Consider the following 23,818-nt stretch of genomic DNA (forward strand, 5'->3'; position numbering starts at 1 on the left):
AATTGATTTGCCCCATAATTTGAGTCTCTCCATCTGCTTCGAGACTTCCAACATTCGTCCAATGGGTGTCTTCAACGCTCATCTGCTGGTTGCATTGCCTTATTTAGGAGTAATTATTTAAGTGTTACAAGAATATCCTATATTAAATACCCTACTCTTCCTCTCCAAAATCTATTCAGGCAACTGCAGCCAAGACCACATGAAATCCAGAGGAGACAGTTTTACTAGTTTATGTGGATGATATAAGTGTTACATGTAATGATATTGAAGAATAGAAATTCCTAAAGGAAAATCTGCCAGAATTTTTTAAATTAAGGATCTTCTAATACTCAACTACTTTGTGGGAATAAAAGTCGCCAATTCTAAGGAAGGTATTTTTTTGTCCCAACCAAGTATATCCTAGATTTGTTAAAGGAAACAGGCCTACTAGGAGGCAAAGGAATTGGCACCCCTATAGAGCCTAATATCAAGCTGGGAGAAAATCCTAACAGTCAACCGGTAGACAAGGGGAGATATTGGAGATTGGCAGGTCATTTGATCTATCTCTCACATACCAAACCAAACACTACATTTGCTATCAGCCTAGTAAGCCAATTCATGCATAATCCAACCAAGGAACACATGCAAGCAGGAGGAGGATCCTATGCTATCTGAAAACTACACCGGGCAGGGTATTTTGTTCAGGTCAGGAAATGATTTGGATATTAGAGCAGATGCTGATTATGGAGGCTCCCTAACTGGTAGACGATCTACAACTAGGTATTGTGTGTTCCTAGGAGGGAATTTGATATCTTGGCGAAGTAAGAAGCAGAGTATTGTGGCTAGACCAAGCGTAGAAGATGAATTCAGGGCCATGACACTCGGTCTATGTGAATTGCTATGGCTAAGGATTGTTCTAGAGGATCTAAGAGTTACTACCAATGGACCAATCAAGTTATTATGTGATAATCAATCGGCTATTAGTATTACACATAATCCTGTGCAACATGACAAGACAAAGCATATCAAGATCAGTGTTCTAAAACGCGTTAGGCGCTAGTTGGAGGCCTAGCGCCTAGGGCGCCTAGGCGAGGCCTAGGCAGCACTAAGAAAAAATTTTTTTTTTTTTTTTTAATTTTAACATTTTGATGTAATTTTCAGATATGTTGTTCTGTTTCTTAGCATTTGACTTCCTTTTAAGAACTGAGGAGGCCTCGGACGATATTTCCGTACCCCCAATTCCATCCGACATCATTTGACTTTTTTTTCTAAAGTATTTGAATAAGTAACATTGAATTAAAATATACAACTAAGAAAGATTAACAAGCAATAGCAACAGCAATTGCAATTTGTTGCAACTTGCTGCTTGCTGAGTATTTAACAACAATTTTTTTTTTCTTTTTTTTCCTAAGTATTGTAACTTGCTACTTGCCAAGGAGGAAGTTAGCTTGTTGCTTGTTGCAGCAACGAGCAAAAAGCAAGGACCAGTGGGAGAGAACAACCCAATCGGCAGCGAAAGAGAGAGAAACAACGAGATCAGTGGCGAGAGAGACAAAAACAACGAGATCGGTTCAACGAGAGAAAGTGAACGAGAAAACGAGAAAGAAAGGGAAAGCGGCAAGAGACAGAGAGAGTAACGACGAGAGAGAGATAATCGGCCTAAGCCGCGCGCGACCCAGGCGACTAGGCGCCGATTGGGCCCGATTAATCGATCTCGACACCTAGGGGTGCCAACTAGGGCTTAATCGCGGCGCGCCTAGTGGCCACCTTGGTCGCATTTTAGAACATTGATCAAGATAGACCGACATTTTATAAAAGAGAAATTGGAAGCAAGTTAGATTCATATACCCTATATTTCCTCTAAAAACAATTTGTTGATCTAGTCACAAAGGGTTTGGCTATTAGAAGGTTTGAAGACTTGACATGCAAGCTGGGAATAATAGATATTTAGTCACTAACTTGAGGGGGAATAATAATTCCCGTAGGATACGCAAAGGAAAGGATAAGGAAGGTTAACTAATTATTTGTTCTAGGATTTGGGGCTGATCTAATCTTTGTTTTTTAGAAAATGCTAAAATCAGTTTAGGATACTTTCCTAAACTTTGTATAGGCAATCTTTCCTATGCTATAATTCCTCAACCCTATAACTAGAGTTGTATTGTTGTGTGTAAGATATGAATGAAATGATTCCATTCTCACAAGTTCTATCAGGTCCCTCAGGATTGACTCTCTAGGCTTTCTAGTTGAATCAATCTTTCTTATTCAAGAATGAATTACTAACTAGCCACTATGGAATGTCTTGGGATGACCTCCAAAAGTAAAGGTTCAAAACATGCTTAAAGAAACCTATAGGGGAAGAAAGGACATTTGGCCAAAGAAATAGTTTGAAATCTCTCTCTACCATGGTACAAAATCCTCATTGCTAATGGGATTGGTAAGCAATGCGGAAGGCATCTTATAGACCGATGAGGGTTCTACATTCTCAAAGTTTAATCATCCTAGTATTTTGTTTTATCATGAGCAAGAGTATATAAAATACTGTAATGCTTTTTCTCCTTTAATGTGATACCATGACAAGTTATGTAGCAATTGGTACCATGTTAATTGGTATTATACTATTCCTTCATCATGTTGCAATCTATTAGCTTGACCATGAAGCTTCATCACCTAACTCAATAAAGGCAAACATATTGTGTTGGAGGAAACTCCTAATGCAAGGAAGAGGTGACCCAAGGAAGACATGTCACTTCAAATAATCTTGATCTTAGTCAATATTCTAAGTAGAGAAAGCTCACTCCAGTACGCAAAGCTTCTTGAATGAAAATGATCGTCCTACTTGGTCTGAGCAAGAATAGAGTTGGAGAGATCCAAGCAAAACAAGTTGTCTAATTCATGGTTATTAGGTGCCCTCCCACCCCTTGGAACTATGATCCGAAATGGGGTTTCTTTTGCATCCCAAGATCACATGGAATGCAATTTGGATTCCCAAGATTAGGGATCCCAAGTAATGCAAGAGTTTAGTTGAAAAAACTAAAAACTAGGGATGAAACAAAGTCAGACTAATTTTCAAAGACAATTAGAGAAAAGAAAACTTACCTACCTCACTTTCTTGTATATTCCGTTGTAGTGAACTAAAACGCGGCCTAAGCGACCGCCGAGGCGCTAGGCGGTCGCTGGCCGCCGTGATTGTGGCCAAATCGACCCCCTTAAGCACCGGCCCGACTAATCGGTACCGGGTGGCACCTAGGCGGCCAAGGCAGACACCTAGTCGCGTGAACTGCCTGGCCGATTATGGCCTAATCAGCCACCTCAGCCACGTGAATCACCTGGGCCGCGTGAATCGATTTAGTATAAATTTATTAGGGTTTTTGTTTCCCCTTACCCGTTACCCCTTCTCTCTCGTCGATTTCCCCTTCTCTCTTGCGCGCACCGCCACCGACTGTCTATTGCAGAGTCGTCATCGTCGTCGCCTCTATTAGATCTCGTTGTCGCCGTAGATCTCGTTGTCGCCGTCGCCTCTGCCGCCGCTTGACAGGGACGGGAATAGCCTTCGGGCTTACCTGTGGTAAAACAACGAACAGGGGGCAGCGATGTGATCGAAAGAGGCAAGTGACCATCGCTGTGATTGAAGGAGGCAAGTTTGAGAGAGAGAGAGAGAGTGCTGAAATTTGGGGGACGGGGGGTGGGGTGGGGGAGTGAGAGAGAGAGAGAGAAAGCGCTAAAATTTGCCCGAGGAGGAGTGAGAGAGAATATATTAAGAAAAAAAATTAAAAAATTAAATTTTTTAGGCGCCGGTCTGCCGGCCGACTAGCGCTTTTTAGAACACTGTTCCGTTGCATTTTGAATTATATTCAAACCTAATTTCATATCCCACAAGTTGTACAAGAACATAAAAAAGAATTCAAAATAAAACAAAACAAACAACTTTTGCAAAGTATCAATCTAATAAATCTTGACTCGAGTATGACTATAAAGCATACCATGACCCCAAATAACAAACCAATAAAGCCTAACCTCTCCATATCATGAAATTAGCATACTAATATACCTCATACTTGTTCCTTACCACATCCTAGAATGTACCACGTTCCTAGTAACTATGGTCCAATTGAGACTAAGTGACATGCTTGACAATGAATGGGTACTCACAAGTATAAATAGTACAGCCCAAATAGCACAGATGAATGCAAGGTTAGATCAACAAGCCGCATGATAAGACATACCAAATTTTCATCCAATGACTTCTGTTGGAGAATCCGAGTATTCAGCTAGCTAATGATGGACACGGTGATAGACGTTGCCGTTTGAATAAAGATGAAGATAAGCAGTGCTAAAATCTTGAGAAGATAAGGAAAGAAGAGGTTTCGGAAATTTAGGAAAAATAATAGGAGATATGCTATCTTAGTTTTTAAAGTTTGTACCATATCCTATCTATGAAACCTATTCAAATTTGGATTGTATTCCCTGCAGATTAGGATCAGCAACGTAGCATCATTCTTGTATAAATACAGGTTCTACATTCAATGTAAACTATGAGTTTGATTTTTCCTCTAAACTCAGTTCGTACCTAAGGTTTCTACTTAGGATTATCCTATTTTGTTCATGGTATCAGAGCCTGGTTCAACCTAGCTCGAATATTCAGATATTACGGCCGCCTCCAACCCTTAGACTGCAGCTCATGCAACTGCAGAATCCTCTCTCAGTCCAAACCCTCAACCTGCAGCAATTCCAGTTGTTCCTCTATCAATTAATAGCCACACCTTGCAGATTACATAACACAGATTGAATGGAAGAAATTTCCGGAAATGGCTTCAATCTGTTATGTTGGTAATTAAAGGCAAGGGTAAGTTTGGCTACTTATCAGGAGTTGTTTCAACTCCACCAAAGGACACAACGGACTATCAAAGATGGGAGGCAGAGAATTCAATAATCATGGCCTAGCTTATAAACTCAATGAAGCCAAAGATTGGTCACACATATCTCTTCCACAAGACTGCTAAGGAAGTGTGGGATGCTTTCCAAGAGATTTATTTTGATCTTGAAAACACAGCCCAGTCAGATCAGCCATTAGAACCACTACACAAGGTAATCTTGGTGTTCTAAATACTTCAATACCTTGATGGAATTATGGCAGGAGATGGATCTTTTCTATGATCCAAGTTGGGAGTGTTCTACTGACAACCAAAAATAAAGCAAGATGCTGGAGAAAGAAAGGATTTTTAACTTTCTCCAAGGCCTCAATTCTGACTTAGATGAGGTCTATGGCCGCCTCCTTGGTACCAAACCACTTCCATCCCTCTGGGTAGTGTTTGCAAAGGTTAGAAGGGAAGAAAGTAGGAAACGAGTGATGCTTACAGCAGCAGAACCAAGTGCAAGCTCTGCCCTTGCAACAACCAAAAGAGAAGAGAATCCTAGTGACAAACAGTGGTGTGAGCATTGTAATAGGCCCTATCACACAAAAGATACTTGCTGGAAATTGCATGGGAAGCTGGCAAATTGGAAGCCAAGGAATAAAAGGGAGAAAAGAAAGAAAGGCCAGCTTATACAATAGCAATTGCTCCTACACCTGAAAGAGGTATGAACTTGAATCTAACTACTAAACAAGTGAAGTTCCTACAGAAGCTATTGAATGGTACTCATCTTGCAAAGGATTCAGATACTTTAGCAACTAATCCCTCAGCATCTGTGGCCCAAAAAGGTAATCTGAAATACTCCTTATTATCTAGAAAAGTGAATGAAAGTTGCTGGATTGTAGACACCGGTGCATCTGACCATATGACTGGGTCTACAACTACATTTAAGCAATTTCAGCCTAGAGATAAGGAATTGACAGTTTTGATGGCAGATGGTACTATGTCTTCAGTTATGAGGTAAGGGAATGTTTATGTATCTGGTTTGCAACTTAAATCTGTCCTATATGTTCCAAATTTGAAGTGTAATTTGCTGTCAATTAGCAAATTAACAAAGGACATGGATTGCATTGTAATCTTCTTTCCTTCTCATTGTATTTTTCAGAACTGATCCTCAGGAAAAATGATTGGCTGTGCTGAGGAAAAGGATGGACTCTATTGGGTTTCATAAAACAGGGCTCCTCCTAATCAGTCAACACAAAAGCTTTCTTTTATTGTTAGTACTAATTTTGAGATTTTATTATGCCACAAATGCCTTAGTCATCCAAATTTTTCGTATTTGAAACGTTTGTATCCAGATTTACTCATCAATAAAGAAAAGGTAGTGCTTCATTGCGAATATTGCATTCTTGCCAAACAAACAGCCAACACTTATCAAGCTCATCCTTACACACCTTCCAAACCTTTTCACTTGATACATAGTGAAATTTTGAGACCAACAAGAATTCCAAGTTTGTCTGGTGCCTAATGGTTTGTAACATTTATTGACGACCATACTAGGGTTCGTTGGGTATATCTCATAAAAGAAAAATCTAAGGTATGTGCTATTTTTCAAAACTTTCACAAACTAATTCTTAGTGTGTTTTAGTCCTCTATTTGTATTTTTAGGACTGACAATGGCCGTGAGTATTTCTCTTATCCTTTTACCCAATACCTCACCACCATTGGGATTTTTCATCAAAGCACGTGCCCCTATCCTCCTCAACAAATTGGGGTGACTAAGAGGAAAAATCATCATTTCCTTGAAGTGGCTAGATCCTTAATGTTCACCAGTTCCACTCTTAACAGGTATTGGGGAGAAGTTGTTCAAACAATCTCTTAATCAATCGACTGCCTTCCAAAGCCTCAACTATCAGACTCCCTTGCACAATCTCATGACCATTTTCCCTCATGTCCAAATCCTAAGCTCTCTCTCCCCTAAAGTTTTTGGCTACATTGCGTATGTTCATCAAACCAGTCCTAACCAACACAAACTTGAACTAAAAGCCCTCAAGTGCATCTTTATTGGCCATTGCCCTACCCAAAAAGGATACAAATGTTAGTGTTCTTTATCACAAAAGGTTTTTGTTTCTTGTGATGTAACATTTGTTGAAGATGAATTCTATTACCCAAGTACCTCTTTACAAAGGGAAGAAAGCCACTAGGATCCCAGAGTATCAATGCACATTTCTCTTCCTATTATCTTTGTAGAATTCCAACTATACATCATGATGTCCTACATGCTTTCTAATTGCTAGTATCGTGAATGTAGAATGGACGGCTGTAGCTTATCATCTTATCTAGAAGCAGAGTTTATCATCTTTGGACATATCTTCTTATTCATCTGTTCATGTATTTTGTTTATCTTATGCATTCTTGTAAGTGTATAATCTAGTCCTAAAAATTAGGAGTCCTCATCCTAATATCTAGAAGCTAAAGACTAGGAGATTTTTTAGGAATTCTTTGCGGAAGTTTGTGTATATAATGTAATCTTTTCTCTCGGATTGAGACTAAGAAAAAGAAGGAACAAGAAGTTCCAGTTTCTTCATGGTATCAGAGCAGTAAATCTAATCCATTGCATGCTTGTTTCTAATAAGCCATCATAGCTAACAAAGGCGAGACTTCAGCATCTGAAGTAATGTCCGAATCCGGAGGAATGGTCGTCCCCATGTCCAGCATCCCTGAAGGTCCTATTCTTCAGATTACTAGACACAAATTGAATGGCCAGAACTTCATCCATTGGTCACAATTAGTCATGTTGTTCGTCGGTGGAAGAGGCAAGGAAGATTACCTCACCAGAACCGATGTGCAACCTCAAGAAACCAATCCTACCTACAAGATTTGGAAGGTAGAAAACAACATGCTCATGTCATGGTTGATAAACTCCATGACGAATGCAACAGGAGAGAACTTCCTATATTATAAAACCACAAAGGAGATATGGGATGCAGTTAAGGAGACTTATTCCAATTTTGATAATACTTTGGAAGTGTTCGGAATAAAGAGTGTGCTTCATGAATTAAGGCAAAGAGATATGTTTGTAACAGACTATTTCAATGCTTTAACTCGCCAATGGCAGCAGTTGGATATTCTTGAAGAAAAATCGTGAAAGTGCTCAGAAGATGCTCAACAATACAAGAAGATTGTTGAAAAAGATCAAGTCTACTAATTCCTCCTTAGACTCAACAAAGATTTGGATGATGTGAGGGGAAGAATACTGAGTATTTAGCCACTCCCTAGTGTCAAGGAAGTCTTCTCAGAAGTCCGTAGGGAGGAAAGCAGAAAGAAACTAATGCTGGGATCACAGCACCCGTTTCTCCCAACTGAGAACCCTATCATGGTAGTCCAAGGAAATTCCTCCAATCATGACAAACAGCAGAAGAAAAGACCAGTGTGCCAACACTGTAAGAAAGTTGGGCAAACTAAGGACATATGCTGGAAGCTTCATGGCAAACCAGCAAACTGGAAACCAACCCAAGAGAAAGAAAGACGTGGGAATATTGGTGAATCACAAATAAATGCTGAGGCCAATCCATTCAGTAAAGAACAACTTGAAGCCCTTCAAAAGATACTGCAACAAACTCTTCAAAATATTGCTACTGGATCTGGTAAGCTAGCCTCAAAAGGTAACTTCCTTCATGCCCTAAGTGTCCAACAAGAAAATCCAAAGGCCTAGATAGTTGACTTGGGTGTAACAGATCATATGACAAGAGATATATCTTTGGTTAACAAGTATACTCCTTGTCCTGATAGTAAGTATATTGTCCGCATAGCAGATGGAACTCTATCCCAAGTAAAAGGCATAGGATCTGCTATGGTTTATGGGAGAATTAACCTTGAACCAGTTCTTTATGTCCCCAATCTCAATTGTAACTTACTTTCAGTGAGTAAACTAACAAAACAAAGAAACTGTATCACTAAATTCTCTTCTAACTTGTGTGAATTTCAGGAATCAGACTCAGAGAAGAAGATTGGCAGTGCTAAGATGTGTGCAGGGCTCTGCCTACTTCGAGTTGAAGATGTTCAACTATCACAATCAGTTTCAAAACCATGTAATGCACTAAACTCTAGCTTAAATACCCTGTTGGTAGTTGGATTCATTTTGAGTTATGTTGTGATCTAGTAGGGGTCCTAATTTATAGGAGAGTAATCAACTCCTATATATTAGGAGAATTGTTAGGAGGTTGAATAGTCTTAGAATTCTTCAAGGATTAGGAGTGTGTGTTATAAGTAAGATTGTATTCATTAGTTTTTGAATATGAAAGATTAATTCTTATTCTTTCACATGGTATCTGAGCCAGTTGTCTAGGGTCTTGTTTTTACCCTATTTGGCCTTCATCGCTGTTTGGCCTTCAGCCGCCCAGCCATAACCGCATCTACTACACCTCCTCATGTGAGCAGATTGCCTACCGCGCTACTGTGCTTCCTTGGCTGCTGCTATGTGCGCCTTGGCTTGTTGCGTCCTTGGTTGCATGCGCCTTCTCCATCCAATTCCAAAATCAATTCCTCAATTGCTCATTCTAGCCGCCGCTCGCCGCCCAGTGCCGTCGCGTCTCCTACCGCCTTCTTCTCCTCTCTCTATTTCCACCGCAATCGCATTGTTCTCTTCCACTGCCACCAGATCTGAAACAGCAACTGCTGCCTCCATCCAACCCTATCTTCAGCCTTGATTGTTGCTTCCTTGTTCATCCACTCAGCCTTAATTACTGCCCCTATCTTCAGCCTTGATCACTGCAAGTTGTCTCTAGCAAAGGAATGGCAGAAAAATCAGATTCCAGTAGGAACGGTGGAGAAGCAGCCACTGAAAATTATGTAACAGGTGTTAGTTCGAGTGATGGTACCGGTTTTGGGGCAGGAGTAAGTGAGCTTCCTGGAATGCTACTACCCTATCGATTGGATGGTAAAAACTACCTCCGATGGGCGCAGCTGATTCAAACTTTTCTCAAAGGTAGAGGAAAACTCAGCCATCTTACGTCTCTTCCTCCGGCAACAACGGATCCCAATTTCCAGGTATGGGATATAGAGGATTCTCTTATTATGTCGTGGCTATGGAATGCCATGCAACCTAATGTAAGTAGGAATTATATGTTTCTAACTACTGCTAGGGAAATCTAGGAAGTAGCTAAGCAAACCTACTCTAAAGTGCAAGATGCATCAGTTATATATGAAGTTAAAATCAAGATAAGTAGTACTAAACAATGGGGGATGAATGACTGTTACAGAGTACTACAATAGCATGAATGGCTTGTGGTTAGAATTGGATCAATACCAAAAAATTAAGATGGTGTGCAGTGCTGATGCTGCAACCCTTAATAAGATCATGGAAAGGGATAGAATTGTTGAATTTTTGGCTGGCCTTAACTCGGTTTTTGATCAAGTAAGGGTGCAAATTCTTGGCTGAGAGAAATTGCCCTCACTCAATGAGGTATTTGCAATGGTAAGAAGTGAGGAAAACAGGCGAGCAATGATGCTGCAGGGGGAATTCACTGATGGATTAGCTTTAGTGTCAAACAAAGGAGAAGGATCTAGACAAAGAGGTGGAAAATCAGGGGCACAAGAGTGGCCTAACAACAGAGAGGGACTTTGGTGTACATATTGCAAGAAACCTCGGCATACTCGAGATAATTGCTTCAAGCTCCACGAAAAAGAAGCAGTCCTAAGCAAAATGGGAGGATTCCCAAGCACAATTACTCGGCCTAACACTCAATCCTATCTATCACACAAGGGACAAGAAGAGGATGGAACTATGGAAAAGCTGGAGGAAAATTTTAGTTCAGTCTCAACAGTGAGGAAATCAACAAACTGAAATCTTTTTTGAAGACCATACAAGATAATGGCAGCTGCTCCTTAGCTCATCAGTCTTCTTCCGGTAAGCCCTCAGGTAAGTTTGCTTATTCTGTAATTTTTCCAGCATCAAACACTGATAGGAATGATACTTGGATCTTGGATTCCGGAGCTACAGACCATATGACACCTAACAAATCTGCATTGCTAATGGAAAAATAGTCCCTATAATCGGACATGGCAATGTTTATCAAAGCCCAAACATAACCCTTAACCATGTTCTCCATGTGCCCCAATTATCAGCCAACCTCCTCTTTATCTCTCAACTCACAAGAAACCTACACTGCCATGCTGTTTTTTCTACTAATGTGTTTGAGTTTCAGGCAATGAAAACCAAGAGGAGGATTGGGGCTGCTAGGGAAACAAATGGGTTGTATTGCTTGACAAGGAAAGCAGCAAAGAACCAGCAACCAGTGGCTTGCTCCTCTCAAATTACAGCCAACTATCACCAAATCTGGCTGCATCACTACCAGTTGGGTCACCCACCATTTTCTTTATTGAAATCTATGTTTCCTATTTTATTTCTTTCTTTAGATCCTAGTACTCTTCATTGTGATGTATCTGTTATATCCAAACAATATCGTGTGTCTTACCCAATTAGCAATAAACTCCATTCTATTCCATTTGCATTAATTCATTCTGATGTATAGGGTCCTTGCAAAATTCCTACCTATTCTGTGGCACGTTGGTTTATCTCATTTATTGATGATTGTACTCGAATGACATGGATTTTTTTGCTAAAAGACAAAGCAGCCATCCAAACAGTCTTACCAAGCTTCTGTAAAATGATAACGACTCAATTTGGAACTCCCATAAAGATATTTCGAACCGACAATGCTCAAGATTATTTTAACTCTTATATGAACCACTTTTTTCTACAAGAAATGATTGTTCATGAATCTTCCTGTGTGGATACTCCACAACAAGATGAAGTAGCTGAAAGGAAGATGAGACATCTACTTAATGTAGCTCGAGCATTGCTTCACCATCATACCGTTCCTAAACTCTTTTGGGGGGAGGCCGCCCTTACGGCCACATTTCTTATTAACCGCATGCCTACCAAAGTTCTAAACCAACAAAGTCCTCTTTCTTACCTCACTACTCACTTTCCTGGCTCTAATTTCCACACCACTCTTCCTCTTAGAGTATTTGGGTGTGTTTCCTTCGTTCATATTTCCAAATCCTCTCGAGATAAACTTGATTCAAGAGCTGTGAAGTGTGTCTTTCTTGGGTATTCCCCCACACAAAAAGGATATAAATCCTCCCACTCGCAAGCTCTATGTCTCTAAGGATGTCACATTTGTCAAGACTACTCCATTCTTTGGCTCTACCCAAGCTGGTCACCAGGGGGAGACTTCCTATGGTGACCCGAGTGACATCTTCTTTCCTCTACCATCTTCCCAATCCACTTTTCAGCTTAATGTTGATCCTCATTCGATCTCCAATCAGCCTAGTCACACCTTTAATCTTGATCCTACAACCAGTCCATCTCCCCAGCACTCAAACAACCTTAACCATGGTAATGATCAAGCCAAATTTGATGAGCAAGAAGCCTGCGAACAACTGTAAGAAAGATACAACGGGTGGTCTCCCTATGTATATAAATGAAAACAGCCAAGCCTAGACGACCAGCAAGCTCCAAACTCCTCTCCCATTCAAAGCCAGGATCACATGCAAACAATACCTCCAGCCTCTACCGGCCAAATCCTTGATGATATCGATCTTCCCATAGCTCTTAGGAAGGGAGTTAGAAGCTACACCACCCAACACCCAATGGCCAATTACCTATCCTATCATCACCTCTCCCAAAACCATACTCTAGATTCAATTATCATTCCAAAATCAGTAATTGAGGCTCTGAAAAATCAGAATTGGAAGCTTGCTATGCTTGAGGAAATGAGGGCTTTAAAAAGGAACCATACATGGGATATTGTGGACAGACCTAAGGGAGTTAATCCAGTGGGGTGTAGATGGGTTTTTAATGTCAAGTATAAGGCCGATGGGACACTTGAGAGATATAAGGCAAAGCTGGTAGCTAAAGGCTACACTAAATCATATGGGATTGACTACCTCGAGACGTTTGCACCAGTGGCAAAAATGACCACAATTCGTATTCTCCTGTCATTGGCAGCCTCATTTGGGTGGAATTTACAACAACTAAATGTTAAAAATGCGTTTCTCCATGGAGATTTAGAAGAGAAAGTGTTTATGAATTTATCACCAAGATTTCATGAGGGACTCAGTGGGAAGGTATGTCGACTAAATAAGGCCTTATATGGGCCCAAACAATCCCCTAGGGCTTGGTTTGGGCAGTTATCTAAAGCCATGCATACTATCGGTTACAGTCAAAGTATGGGAGACCATACCTTATTCATCAAACACTCGACAGGAGGAAAGGTTACTGTGCTACTGGTATATGTGGACGACATGATAGTAACTGGCAATGATGAAGGAGAACAGGCAAAGCTTAAAGAAAGGCTAGCTAAGGAATTTGAAATCAAAGACCTAGGTGTGCTCAAGTATTTTTTAGGAATTGAAGTAGCTTATTCTAAGGCAGGTATTTTTCTCTCTCAAAGGAAATATGTGCTTGATTTATTGGCTGAAACAGGATTGATTGGAGGAAAAGGGGCAAAAATTCCTATTGAACCTAACTGCAAGCTATGGAACAACCCTACTAACAAGTCTATAGACAAAGGAAGGTATCAGCGACTAGTTGGAAGATTGATATATCTCTCTAATACAAGACCAGATATTGCCTTTCCTGTCAGCTTGGTAAGTCAATTCATGCACAGCCCAACTGAGGAGCATATGCTAGCCATTAGAAAAATCTTGTGTTATCTCAAGGCTACTCCAAGTAAAGGGATCCTATTTAAAACAGGAAATAAATTGAACATTCAAGATTTTTCAGATGCAAATTATGCAAGGTCCATGACTGATAAAAGATCTACAAGTGGCTACTGTGTATTCCAAGGAGGGAATCCGGTGTCCTGGAGAAGCAAGAAGCAAAGTGTTGTGGCAAGATCAAGTGCAGAGGCAGAATTTAGGGCTATGGCCCTTGCTCTATGTGAAATTCTATGGCTACGAATTGTTCTTGATGATCTAAGAATTTCAGTCCAAGACACAGTTAAGTTATGGTGTGATAACCAATCAACAATCAGTATAGCACATAATCCAGTCCAACATGACCGGACTAAGCATGTTGAGATAGACAGCCACTTCATAAAAGAGAAGTTGGAAGCTGGACTCATTCACCTGCCATATGTTCTATCAGAGGAACAAGTTGCTAATATATTGACAAAAGTCTTGCCAGTAAAAAGATTTGAAGATCTAGTAAGTAAGCTAGGAATGTGGGACATCCATTTGAGGGGGAGTATTGGCAGTTGGATTTATTTTGAGTTGTGTTGTAATCTAGTAGGGGTCCTAATTTAAAGGAGAGTAATCAACTCCTATATATTAGGAGAATTGTTAGGAGGTTGAATAGGAGTGTGTATTATAAGTAAGATTGTATTAATTAGTTTTCTAATATGAAAGATTAATTCTTGTTCTTTCACATACCTTATCCAGCCATGTTGTGGCATTATCGATTAGGACATCCAAATTTTATGTATCTCAAGAAATTATTTCCCTCATTACTCAATAAGAAGGTTGTGCTTTATCAATGTGAGATTTGTCAACTTTCTAAGCATACTTGTGCTACATATCCTAATCGTTCTTACAAATCCTCACATCCTTTTTCTATGATACATAGTGATATTTGGGGACCATCTAGGGTCCACAATATCATCAATACTAAGTGGTTTGTCACATTCATCGATGACCACACTAGACTCACTTGGGCATTCCTAATGAAAGAGAAATCAGAGCTTGGAAGTATTTTTGAACACTTCCACAGCATGATCATGAATCAGTTTCAAACCAAGATTCAAGTGTTCAAAACTGACAACGGGAGTACTTCCATTCTAGCCTTAACACGGTATTCCATTTCAGCCTACCTATCCAAACATGGTATTGTTCACCAAACTTCTTGTGTTGACACTCCACAACAAAACGGAGTTGCGAAAGGAAAAATAGACATCTATTGGAAGTCACTAGATCTCTTATGTTGGCATCCAACATCCCTAAACATTTTTGGAGTGAAGCAGTCCTCATTGCCACCTACCTTATAAACCGAATGTCTTCCCGTGTGTTGAACTTCAAAACCCCATCTCAAACTCTTCTTAAAACCTATCCTCACACTAAATTACTCTCCTCCATTCCACTGAAAGTATTTGGGTGCACTGCATTTATTCATAATACTCAGCCACAGTGAAGCAAACTCAATCCAAAATCTTTTAAGTGTGTCTTTCTTGGCTATTCATCTCATCAACGGGGTTATAAATGCTATTCTCCAGCCACCAGAAAATTTTACAACACTATGGATATTACCTTCTTCGAAAATCAGCCATTTTACACCAAAACTAATATTCAGGGGGAGCATCACCCTCACGAGGAATATCAGTTTTTGGATCTTCAACCTACCTTTATAACCCCTTAGCTTTAGTCTTCCAGTGATCTTAAGGAGATGGTTGTGTATTCAAGGCATCAGAAAACTCAAGGGAAAGTAGAGAACTGCAACATTCCGATCACTGACCAAGAATCAACTCCAAATTCTAAACCTCCTGAAGTTGATACAGGTAATACACTTTCTGCTCCTGCTCCTAAATCTAACATTGAAACCCAAGTACAGGAGACCTTAGCTGATTTAAACATGCCTATAGCCCTGAGGAAATGAGTCAGATCCTGTACCCAGCATCCAATAGCGAAATTTGTCTCATATGAAAAATTATCACTCAATTTTCGTGCATTTTCTACTAAATTGGACAATGTGCAAATTCCAAAGGATATTTATGAAGCTCTAATGGAACCTAAGTGGAAGATGACAGTGATGGATGAAATTACAGCTCTTGAGAAGAATGGCACCTGGGTGATAACTGACCTCCCCAAAGGTAAACAACCAGTTGGTTGCAAGTGGATTTTTACAATTAAATATAATGTTGATGGAAGTTTAAACCAATTCAAGGCCCGACTAGTTGCCAAAGGATTCACCCAATCTTATGGAATAAACTACGATGAGAGATTTGCTCCAGTAGCCAAATTAAATTCAGTTCGAGTCCTACTTACCTACTTACCTTAGCAACAAACTTGGATTGGCCACTTCACCAACTCGACATCAAGAATACCTTTTTAAATGGTGACTTGGAAGAGGACGTGTATATGGAAATACCTCCAGGATTCGATAACCAAGGATGGGACAGTATGCAAACTTAGAAAACCATTATACGGGCTCAAGCAATCTCCAAGAGCATGGTTCGACTGGCTCACCAGAGTTCTAAAAAGGTATGATTTCCTCCAATGCCAATCTGATCATACCTTATTTGTGAAATTTTCAAAGGAAGGAAAAAGGGCTATTATTATTGTGTATGTGGATGATATAATTATCACAAGAGATTACAATGAGGAAATTAGTAATGCAAAGAAGCTGCTAGCAAAGGAATTTGAAGTAAAAGACTTGCGATTCCTAAAGTACTTCCTCGGGATGGAAATAGCTCGATCAAAAAGGGGAATTTCTGTTACCCAAAGGAAATACGTACTAGACTTGTTAAAGGAGATGGGTATGATTGGGTGCAAACCAGCTGAAACTCCAATGGATGCAGCCTACAAGTTTGATGAAATTCAAGGAGATAGTTTAACAGATAAAGTGAGATACCAACGGTTTGTGGGAAAGCTCATCTGCCTCTCCCATACCCAACCTGACATCGGATTTGCAATGGACATGGTAAGCTGAAGCATGAATAATCCAACAAAAGTGCATCTTAAGGCTGTTCATCGAATTCTTCAGTATCTAAAAAGGAATCTAGGAGAGGGCTTGTACTTCAAGAAAACAGAAAAAAAAGGAATAGATGTGTTCACTGATGTAAACTGGGTTGGTTCCATAAGTGACCGTCGATTTACAACAGGCTATTGTTCCTATGTTTGGGGAAATCTTGTTACATGGAGGAGCAAAAAATAGTCAATGGTTGCAAGGAGTAGTGCTAAAGCAGAATATTAGGCCATGTATCGTGGAATATGTGAAGGAATATGGCTTATGAGGCTGCTAAGGGAGCTAAAAATGCAACTCAATATGTCTATGAGATTATTATGTGATAACAGGGCCACAATAAGTATTGCAAAGAACCCAGTCCATTATGATCGAACCAAGCACATAGAATTGGATCAACACTTTAATAAAGAAAAGGTGGAAGCTGGTACAGTGAACTTGATTTATATTCCAACTGTGTCTTAGACTGCGGATATTATAACAAAGGCGTTACCAAGACAGACCTTTGAGAAACTGAAATCCAAACTGGGTATACTTGATATACATAGCCCAGCTTGAGGGGGAGTGTAGAATTACAGCTATGCATCACAATGTCCTACATGCTTTCTAACTACTAGTACCGTGAATGTAGAATGGACGGCTGTAGCTTATCATCTTATCTGGAAGCAGAGTTTATCATCTTTGGACATATCTTCTTATTCATCTGTTCATGTATTTTGTTTATCTAATGCATTGTTGTAATCTAGTGTATAATCTAGGCCTAAAAATTAGGAGTCCTCATCCTAATATCTAGAAGCTAAAGACTAGGAGATTTTTTAGGAATTCTTTGCGGAAGTTTGTGTATATAATGTAATCTTTTCTCTCGGATTGAGACTAAGAAAAAGAAGGAACAAGAAGTTCCAGTTTCTTCAATCTCATCCCCTTCAAAATACTGATCTGATCCAAACAGTTGTAGCTGATCATTCCCAACCAGCAACATTTGAATCAGCCAACATTGACTCCACTACCTTTCCGAACCCTTTACCAGTCCACCAACCCATTCAACCAGCTAAGCCAATGATGACTAGTCCAGGAGGAGGATTATATTCAGAAAAACCCACAAATGTTTATTCAAGGAGACCCAAATGTCCTACTCCTCAACTCAACCAATTGTTAGAACCAGAGAATGGTCCAACAACTGAGGAACACACTGAAGCCAATAGTGATCTGGACATTCCTATTGCTATTCGAAAAGGGGTAAGGTCTTGTGTTAAGTATCCCATCTCTAATTACTTAACATATTCTAGATTGTCTTCACAATTCAGGGTCTTTACCACAACAATTGATGGAGTGGTTGTCCCTCAAAATATTTAGGAGGCTTTGAATGATCCTAAGTGGAAGGAAGTTGTTATGGAAGAAACGAAAGCTCTTATTGGCAACCACATATGGGATATTGTAGAACCTCCCAAGGACAAGAAAATTATAGGCTGCAAATGGGTTTTTACTATCAAATACAGGTCAAATGGGAGCATAGACAAGTACAAAGCAAGATTGGTGGCCCAAGGATATTCTCAAACCTATGGGATAGACTATGAGAAGACTTTTGCTCCTGTAGCAAAATTGAATTCCATAAGAGTGTTGTTGTCTATTGCTATGAATTTGGATTGGGAATTATTTCAGTTTGATATAAAAAAACGCCTTTCTAAATGGGGAATTGGAAGAAGAAGTGTATATGAAGATTCCACTAGGATTTGAGAAAGGAGAAAGAGTTGGCAAGGTATGCAAACTGTATCAATCTCTCTATGGGTTAAAACAATCTCCAAGAGCATGATTTAAGAAATTCAGCTCTACACTTATAAAGTTTGGGTACAAACAAGGTGAACCTGATCATACACTGTTTACTAAGCATGCAGCAAATGGCAAGAGATCTATTCTGATTGTATATGTAGATGATATAATTATCACTGGTGATGATATTCTGGAAATTGTAGCACTAAAACAAAGATTAAAAGATGAATTTGAGGTTATAGACTTGGGGACCATGAAATACTTTCTGGGAATGGAAGTGGCCAAGAGCAAACAAGGTATTCTAATTTCTCAAAGAAAATATACTCTTGATCTTCTAAAAAATACATGAATGTTAGGTTGTAAGCCAATGTATGCACCTCTAGAGAGGAACCAGAAATACCGGATAAATGATAATGATCCCCCTATTGATAAAAGAAGGTATCAAAGGTTAATTGGGAGGCTAATTTATCTATCTCCCACTCGCCCGGATATTGCCTATGATGTGAGTATTGTGAGCCAATTCATGCACTCACCTACTCAGTAACACTTAGCTACAGTCTATCACATTTTGAGATACCTAAAGGGGACACTAGGGAAGGGATTATTATTCCAAAAGAGGATGCTAGAGGGGCTGAAGGATTTGCTAATATTGATGGGCAAGATCTTTGATGGATAGCCAATCAATATCAGGTTTTTGTACTAAACTATGGGGGAACCTTGTCACTTGGAGGAGTAAGAAACAATCAGTTATAGCACGAAGTAGTGCAGAAGCAGAGTTTAGGGAAATTGCTCAAGGTATTTGTGAGTTAATTTGGTTAAGTAGGTTGATGGAAGACCTATAAATGCCCCTGACCTTACCAACAAAGTTTTATGGTGACAGGAAGTCAGCTATAAGCATTGTTAATAATTCCATACAACATGACAAGATGAAGCATGTCAGGATTGATAAAAGTTTATACAGAGGGAAATTGAAGAAGAAAGAATAAAACTAACCTATCTTCCTACAGCTAGTCAAGAGGCAAATGTGTTTACAAAGACCATGTCAAGACCAGGGTTTGAATCACTCATTAGCAAGCTGGGAATGAAAGACATCTATTCACCAGCTTGAGGGGGGTGTTAGAGAATACGAGTATTCAGTTAGCTAATGATAGACACGGTGATGGATGTGGTGTTGTTTGAATAAAGATGAAGATAAGCAGTGCTAAAATCTTTAGAAGATAAAGAATAAGAGGTTCCGGAAATTTAGGTAAAATAATAGGAGATATGCTATCTTAGTTTATAAAGTTTGTACCATATCCTATCTATCTTTTAAACAAAATTAGCTATTATTAGATTATTGCCCCAGTATTGGCTATAGCAGTGAATGTGGGGATAAACTGAAGTAACGAAAATAAATAAAAACAAGGATTACTCTATCTGCTAAGTGAAACATACACAAGTACATATACATAACTCGTACACAAATGAATTCAATCTACTCAGTTCAATTGTCTGCCAAGAGCACACTTATTCTACAAAAACAACCATACTAGTTGCAGGCAAGTCAAGGAAAGAGCTCCAAGATATCAGAAAGTAACTTCAGGACACTAATCAAATTTAATACGAAGCAACTTTTAAGTTGAAAAAACTAATAAATTAAACTAGTAAATAGCATACCGATGCCGCGGCTGGCCCCAGTGATCCAAACAACCTGGCCATTCAACATCATTATCAAATGAAAATCAACCTTATACATTTGAACGTTCAAAATCATACAAACCTTGTCTTCAATTTCTTCGCGCTTCGGTTGCTTCTTGGACAGCAAAGTGAAATCCCCTGCGAAAAAGTATCAGAGGATTAGACAAACAAACGCACAAAATTCAGTGCTGTCCTACAAAGAACGTATATTGGTACATCCGAAGGGAATATACCGTCAGCTTTGAGGAATTTGAAGAAAATAGCGACGATTAGAGCAATAGAAAGCAGAACACAGATAAGGATTAGCATTTTCAAAGCTTCGGTTTGGAGATGCTCTTTCCTCGTTTCGATGGTGAAAATTGTATGCATCATGTATATGTATTCTCCACCCGCAGCAGAGTTCTTGTGTTTCTGTTTTTTACCCCCACAGTTAACGTTATTTACTCTGGTGCCCTTGTTAAGACAAATTTAGAGACTGTTTGGCTCAGCGGTTTCACCGCTTATAAGCTATACAAGTAGCGTATAAGCTATGCAGCTTCTGATAGTTAAATATTTAACTTGAATAATTGCTTAAATGCTATATGGCTGAAAAGCTATTATAACAGCGTTTTGGAAGAGTTGGTACCCCCAGCTTTGGCAAAAAAAACTGTTAAGTTGATCGAGAAAACTATTATTCTATCCTCAGAAGCTCTCTTTTCCCATCATCTTCTTCAGGTTTCCACTCTTTTGCTTCAGATTTGTCGTTGTCATAGTCGCCCAGTAGAACCGTCACAACGCGCCATCACCGGTCATTCTTCCAAATCTAGATCCACCGCCCAGCGCCGTTGACCCTTCATCGCTGCTGCCTCTTCTTCCTCAATTGACTGCAACTGGTGAGTACATATATATTATATATACATATATATTGTATATATATATTCATGGTAATATTTTTTAAGAAAAAAAATAAAAGATGTAATATATATTGTAGCAATATATTTTTTAATAAATATGTATAATTTATCTAACATTTAGAAATTAATTTATAAATTTTTTTATAAAAAAAAAAATTATAAATTTTATTTGTATTATTTAGTATCATGTATATTTTAGTCTTTTTGTCAAGTTTTAGCAACTTATCAACTTTTACAAATCAAACACATAACTATTAACTGACAGTTTAAAAACACATTTTTTCAAACACATTATCAACTTAAACATTACACAACTTTTATACTAACAACTATTTCACTTAAAAACTCTACTTAAAAACGATAAGCCAAACAGCCTCTTAGAGTTTTAAATACAGCAATTAAACTTATTTTAAAAAATACTATACATTTCAAACTATTTATGAAAATACTAACACGTCTTCCCCCAAAGCATTCATGGTGGATCAGTTTCCATACAAGTGTCTTAGGAAAATATAATACTCATTTATTCATATATATTATAATTGTATATAGAAGAGAAAAGAAAAATTTTGATCGAAAATTAATAATTCAAGTGTGAGTAAGAAGGAGATTTTAGAATGATAAAATAGACTATTTTTTTCAAAAAAAGAGCAATGGAGAAAAATCTAAAAACATAGCAAAACTTAGTCCCCATGATAAGTAAATTACGTAAAAACTCATTTATCTTATATGTTAGTTTTTCTATCTAAATTTTCACTTTAGCGTTGATCCATTATGTATATTGTGTTGGAAGAAATAGTGTTTTTATAAAAAGTATAATTTTTTTTTAAAAAAAATCTTAATTGTAATGTTAAAACAATTTCTTTCTTTACCCATATGGTGCCTATCTTGATATATATCTATATATATATATATTATATTTATCTAATTATTTGTTATAATTCATATATTTGAAAAAAAAAAACCTAAATTAAATATATTTTTATAAACGTGAAACCTAACTTAATTATGACCTTTATTATCTTTTGCTCTGACAACTCAAAAATCAAAGTGTGTAATTAAATAAAATATTTTATGAATAAAAATATAAGGACGAATATAATATTAGAGATGTAGATATAGGAACGGACAAGCAGACCGCTATTTATACCCTCCTCATTTCCATCATTATTCATTACAATTCATTGGCATGCCTATTTTGCATGCACCAAACAATTACTCAAATTTTATGATGCATAATCTTACCAAGGTTATTAGAACCCTTAGTATGAGATTTAGATTTTCTTTTTTTTTACATGAAAAAGAAAAAACATATGTAAATTACTATTTAAAACATCATTAGTACGTACATATACTAGTAAAGACTTGAATAGGGATGGTAATGGAAAGACCATCCTAACAAATTTATTTTTATAGTTTAAATAATTTCGTAACAATATGACAATAAAGATACATGATATTAATACAAATAAAAAGTTAAAAAAGGAACAATTGTCAATTGCAAGATTTTAAAAAATGACAAAGGAATATGACATTAAAGAAGAAAAACCCAATTTGATCCTTGAACTTTTCATCATTTATAACTTTAGGCCTTGAACTTTTAATTTTTTGGCTCAAATACATCCTTATACTTTAGAATTGGTCCACTTTAATCCTGTGACTAACAAAATCGTTAATCATAGAGTCAAAACTTACTAGTCTGTAAGCTAGGAGGGTATATTTGAGTCAAAAATGTTAAGTTAAAATAACAAATCATAAAAAGTTTAGAAGTCCAATTAAGTTTTTATCCTTCATAAAACTACTTAAAATGTTACAAATTGTAGTCCACTTGAAGACTTTGCAATTCTAGATAAGCAAGCCTACCAGGGAATTTTCTAAACTAAAACTTACCCTTTTGAGTACTATGATCTGTTTGTATTTTTTTCCAATGTTGTAAAGTATTTGATGACATATTACTTATTTATTTGCCTTTTTTTTTTTTTTTGGGGGGGGGGGGGGGCGAATCTTGCCACTGAAGTAGCAATATACCAACTTGCCACCCTAAGAGTGAGCAACACTTAATAGAGATAAAATGTAACTCCCTACTGGTAGGAGCAAGCTACAAAGTATCTCGCCCTTGATAGTGGTGAGTTATTGAAGGTTAAAAAGAGGTCAAATAAGCTCTTTTACTTTCATGCTCAAGCCTGAAGACATTTTAAATATAAAAATAATGATCCAATCGTTCAATCGTTAAATTTAACCCTAAATATTAAGGTTGCGTTCTCTTTACTATTTTCAAGTCATTTTTAGTTTTCGATTTTCTAAAATAATGAAAACGTGTTCTCTTTACTGTTTTTAAAAATATATTTTTGAAAATAAAAAAAATTATAAAGAAAATTCAAAACAACAAAAAGTTATTTTGAGGGTTTTCATTCAAAACAAATTCTAAACTCAAAACACATTTATTTATTTATATTTTATTATTGTAATGAGAAAAAATATTATAAAATTTATTAATTTAAAAATGTATATATATTTTTAATAATATATTAACATTAAATATTTCTAATTTACTGAATACTCAAATTTATTGAATAAAATATCATTAAAAATTTATTTTCAAAATTTCAAAGAGAACGTGTTTTCTAATTTTCTGTTTTGAGAAATAATTTTTCAAAATGACAAAGGAAACACGTTTTCAATTTTCTAAAAATAGACTATCAAAATAGAAAACTGAAAATAAATTCAAAACTCAAAATTTAAAATTGAAAATTAAAGAGAACGCAGCCTAACTTGTTCAATCGTTCGCATCACCACCTTTGCCTTCCGTCGTAGGTTGGTCTCCCACGACCGTGCTTAGTCGCCGATCTCCCACGGCAGTGCTCTGCTGCCAGTTTTCTTGGCTTCTTTTATTGGGGCTTTTAGTTTTTCCT

At 37.8% G+C, this 23,818-nt stretch overlaps 1 protein-coding gene across 1 annotated transcript in view; it reads right to left on the reverse strand.

Annotated features, from left to right (window-relative positions):
• LOC127806532 (uncharacterized) overlaps positions 1-20,410 on the reverse strand; it is a 75,368-nt gene extending 54,958 nt beyond the window's left edge. The window contains exons 1-3 of the mRNA XM_052343895.1: positions 20,247-20,410; positions 20,096-20,151; positions 19,993-20,026 (exon numbers count right to left, since the gene is read on the reverse strand). Of these exons, the coding sequence (XP_052199855.1) occupies positions 19,993-20,026; positions 20,096-20,151; positions 20,247-20,385 (229 nt within the window). The 5' untranslated portion in view covers positions 20,386-20,410. The remainder of the gene's footprint in view (positions 1-19,992; positions 20,027-20,095; positions 20,152-20,246) is intronic.
• Positions 20,411-23,818: the final 3,408 nt, after the last annotated feature.

This window comes from Diospyros lotus, chromosome 7 (genome assembly GCF_014633365.1).
Source record: "Diospyros lotus cultivar Yz01 chromosome 7, ASM1463336v1, whole genome shotgun sequence".
In the NCBI taxonomy this organism is placed as follows: Eukaryota; Viridiplantae; Streptophyta; class Magnoliopsida; order Ericales; family Ebenaceae; genus Diospyros; species Diospyros lotus.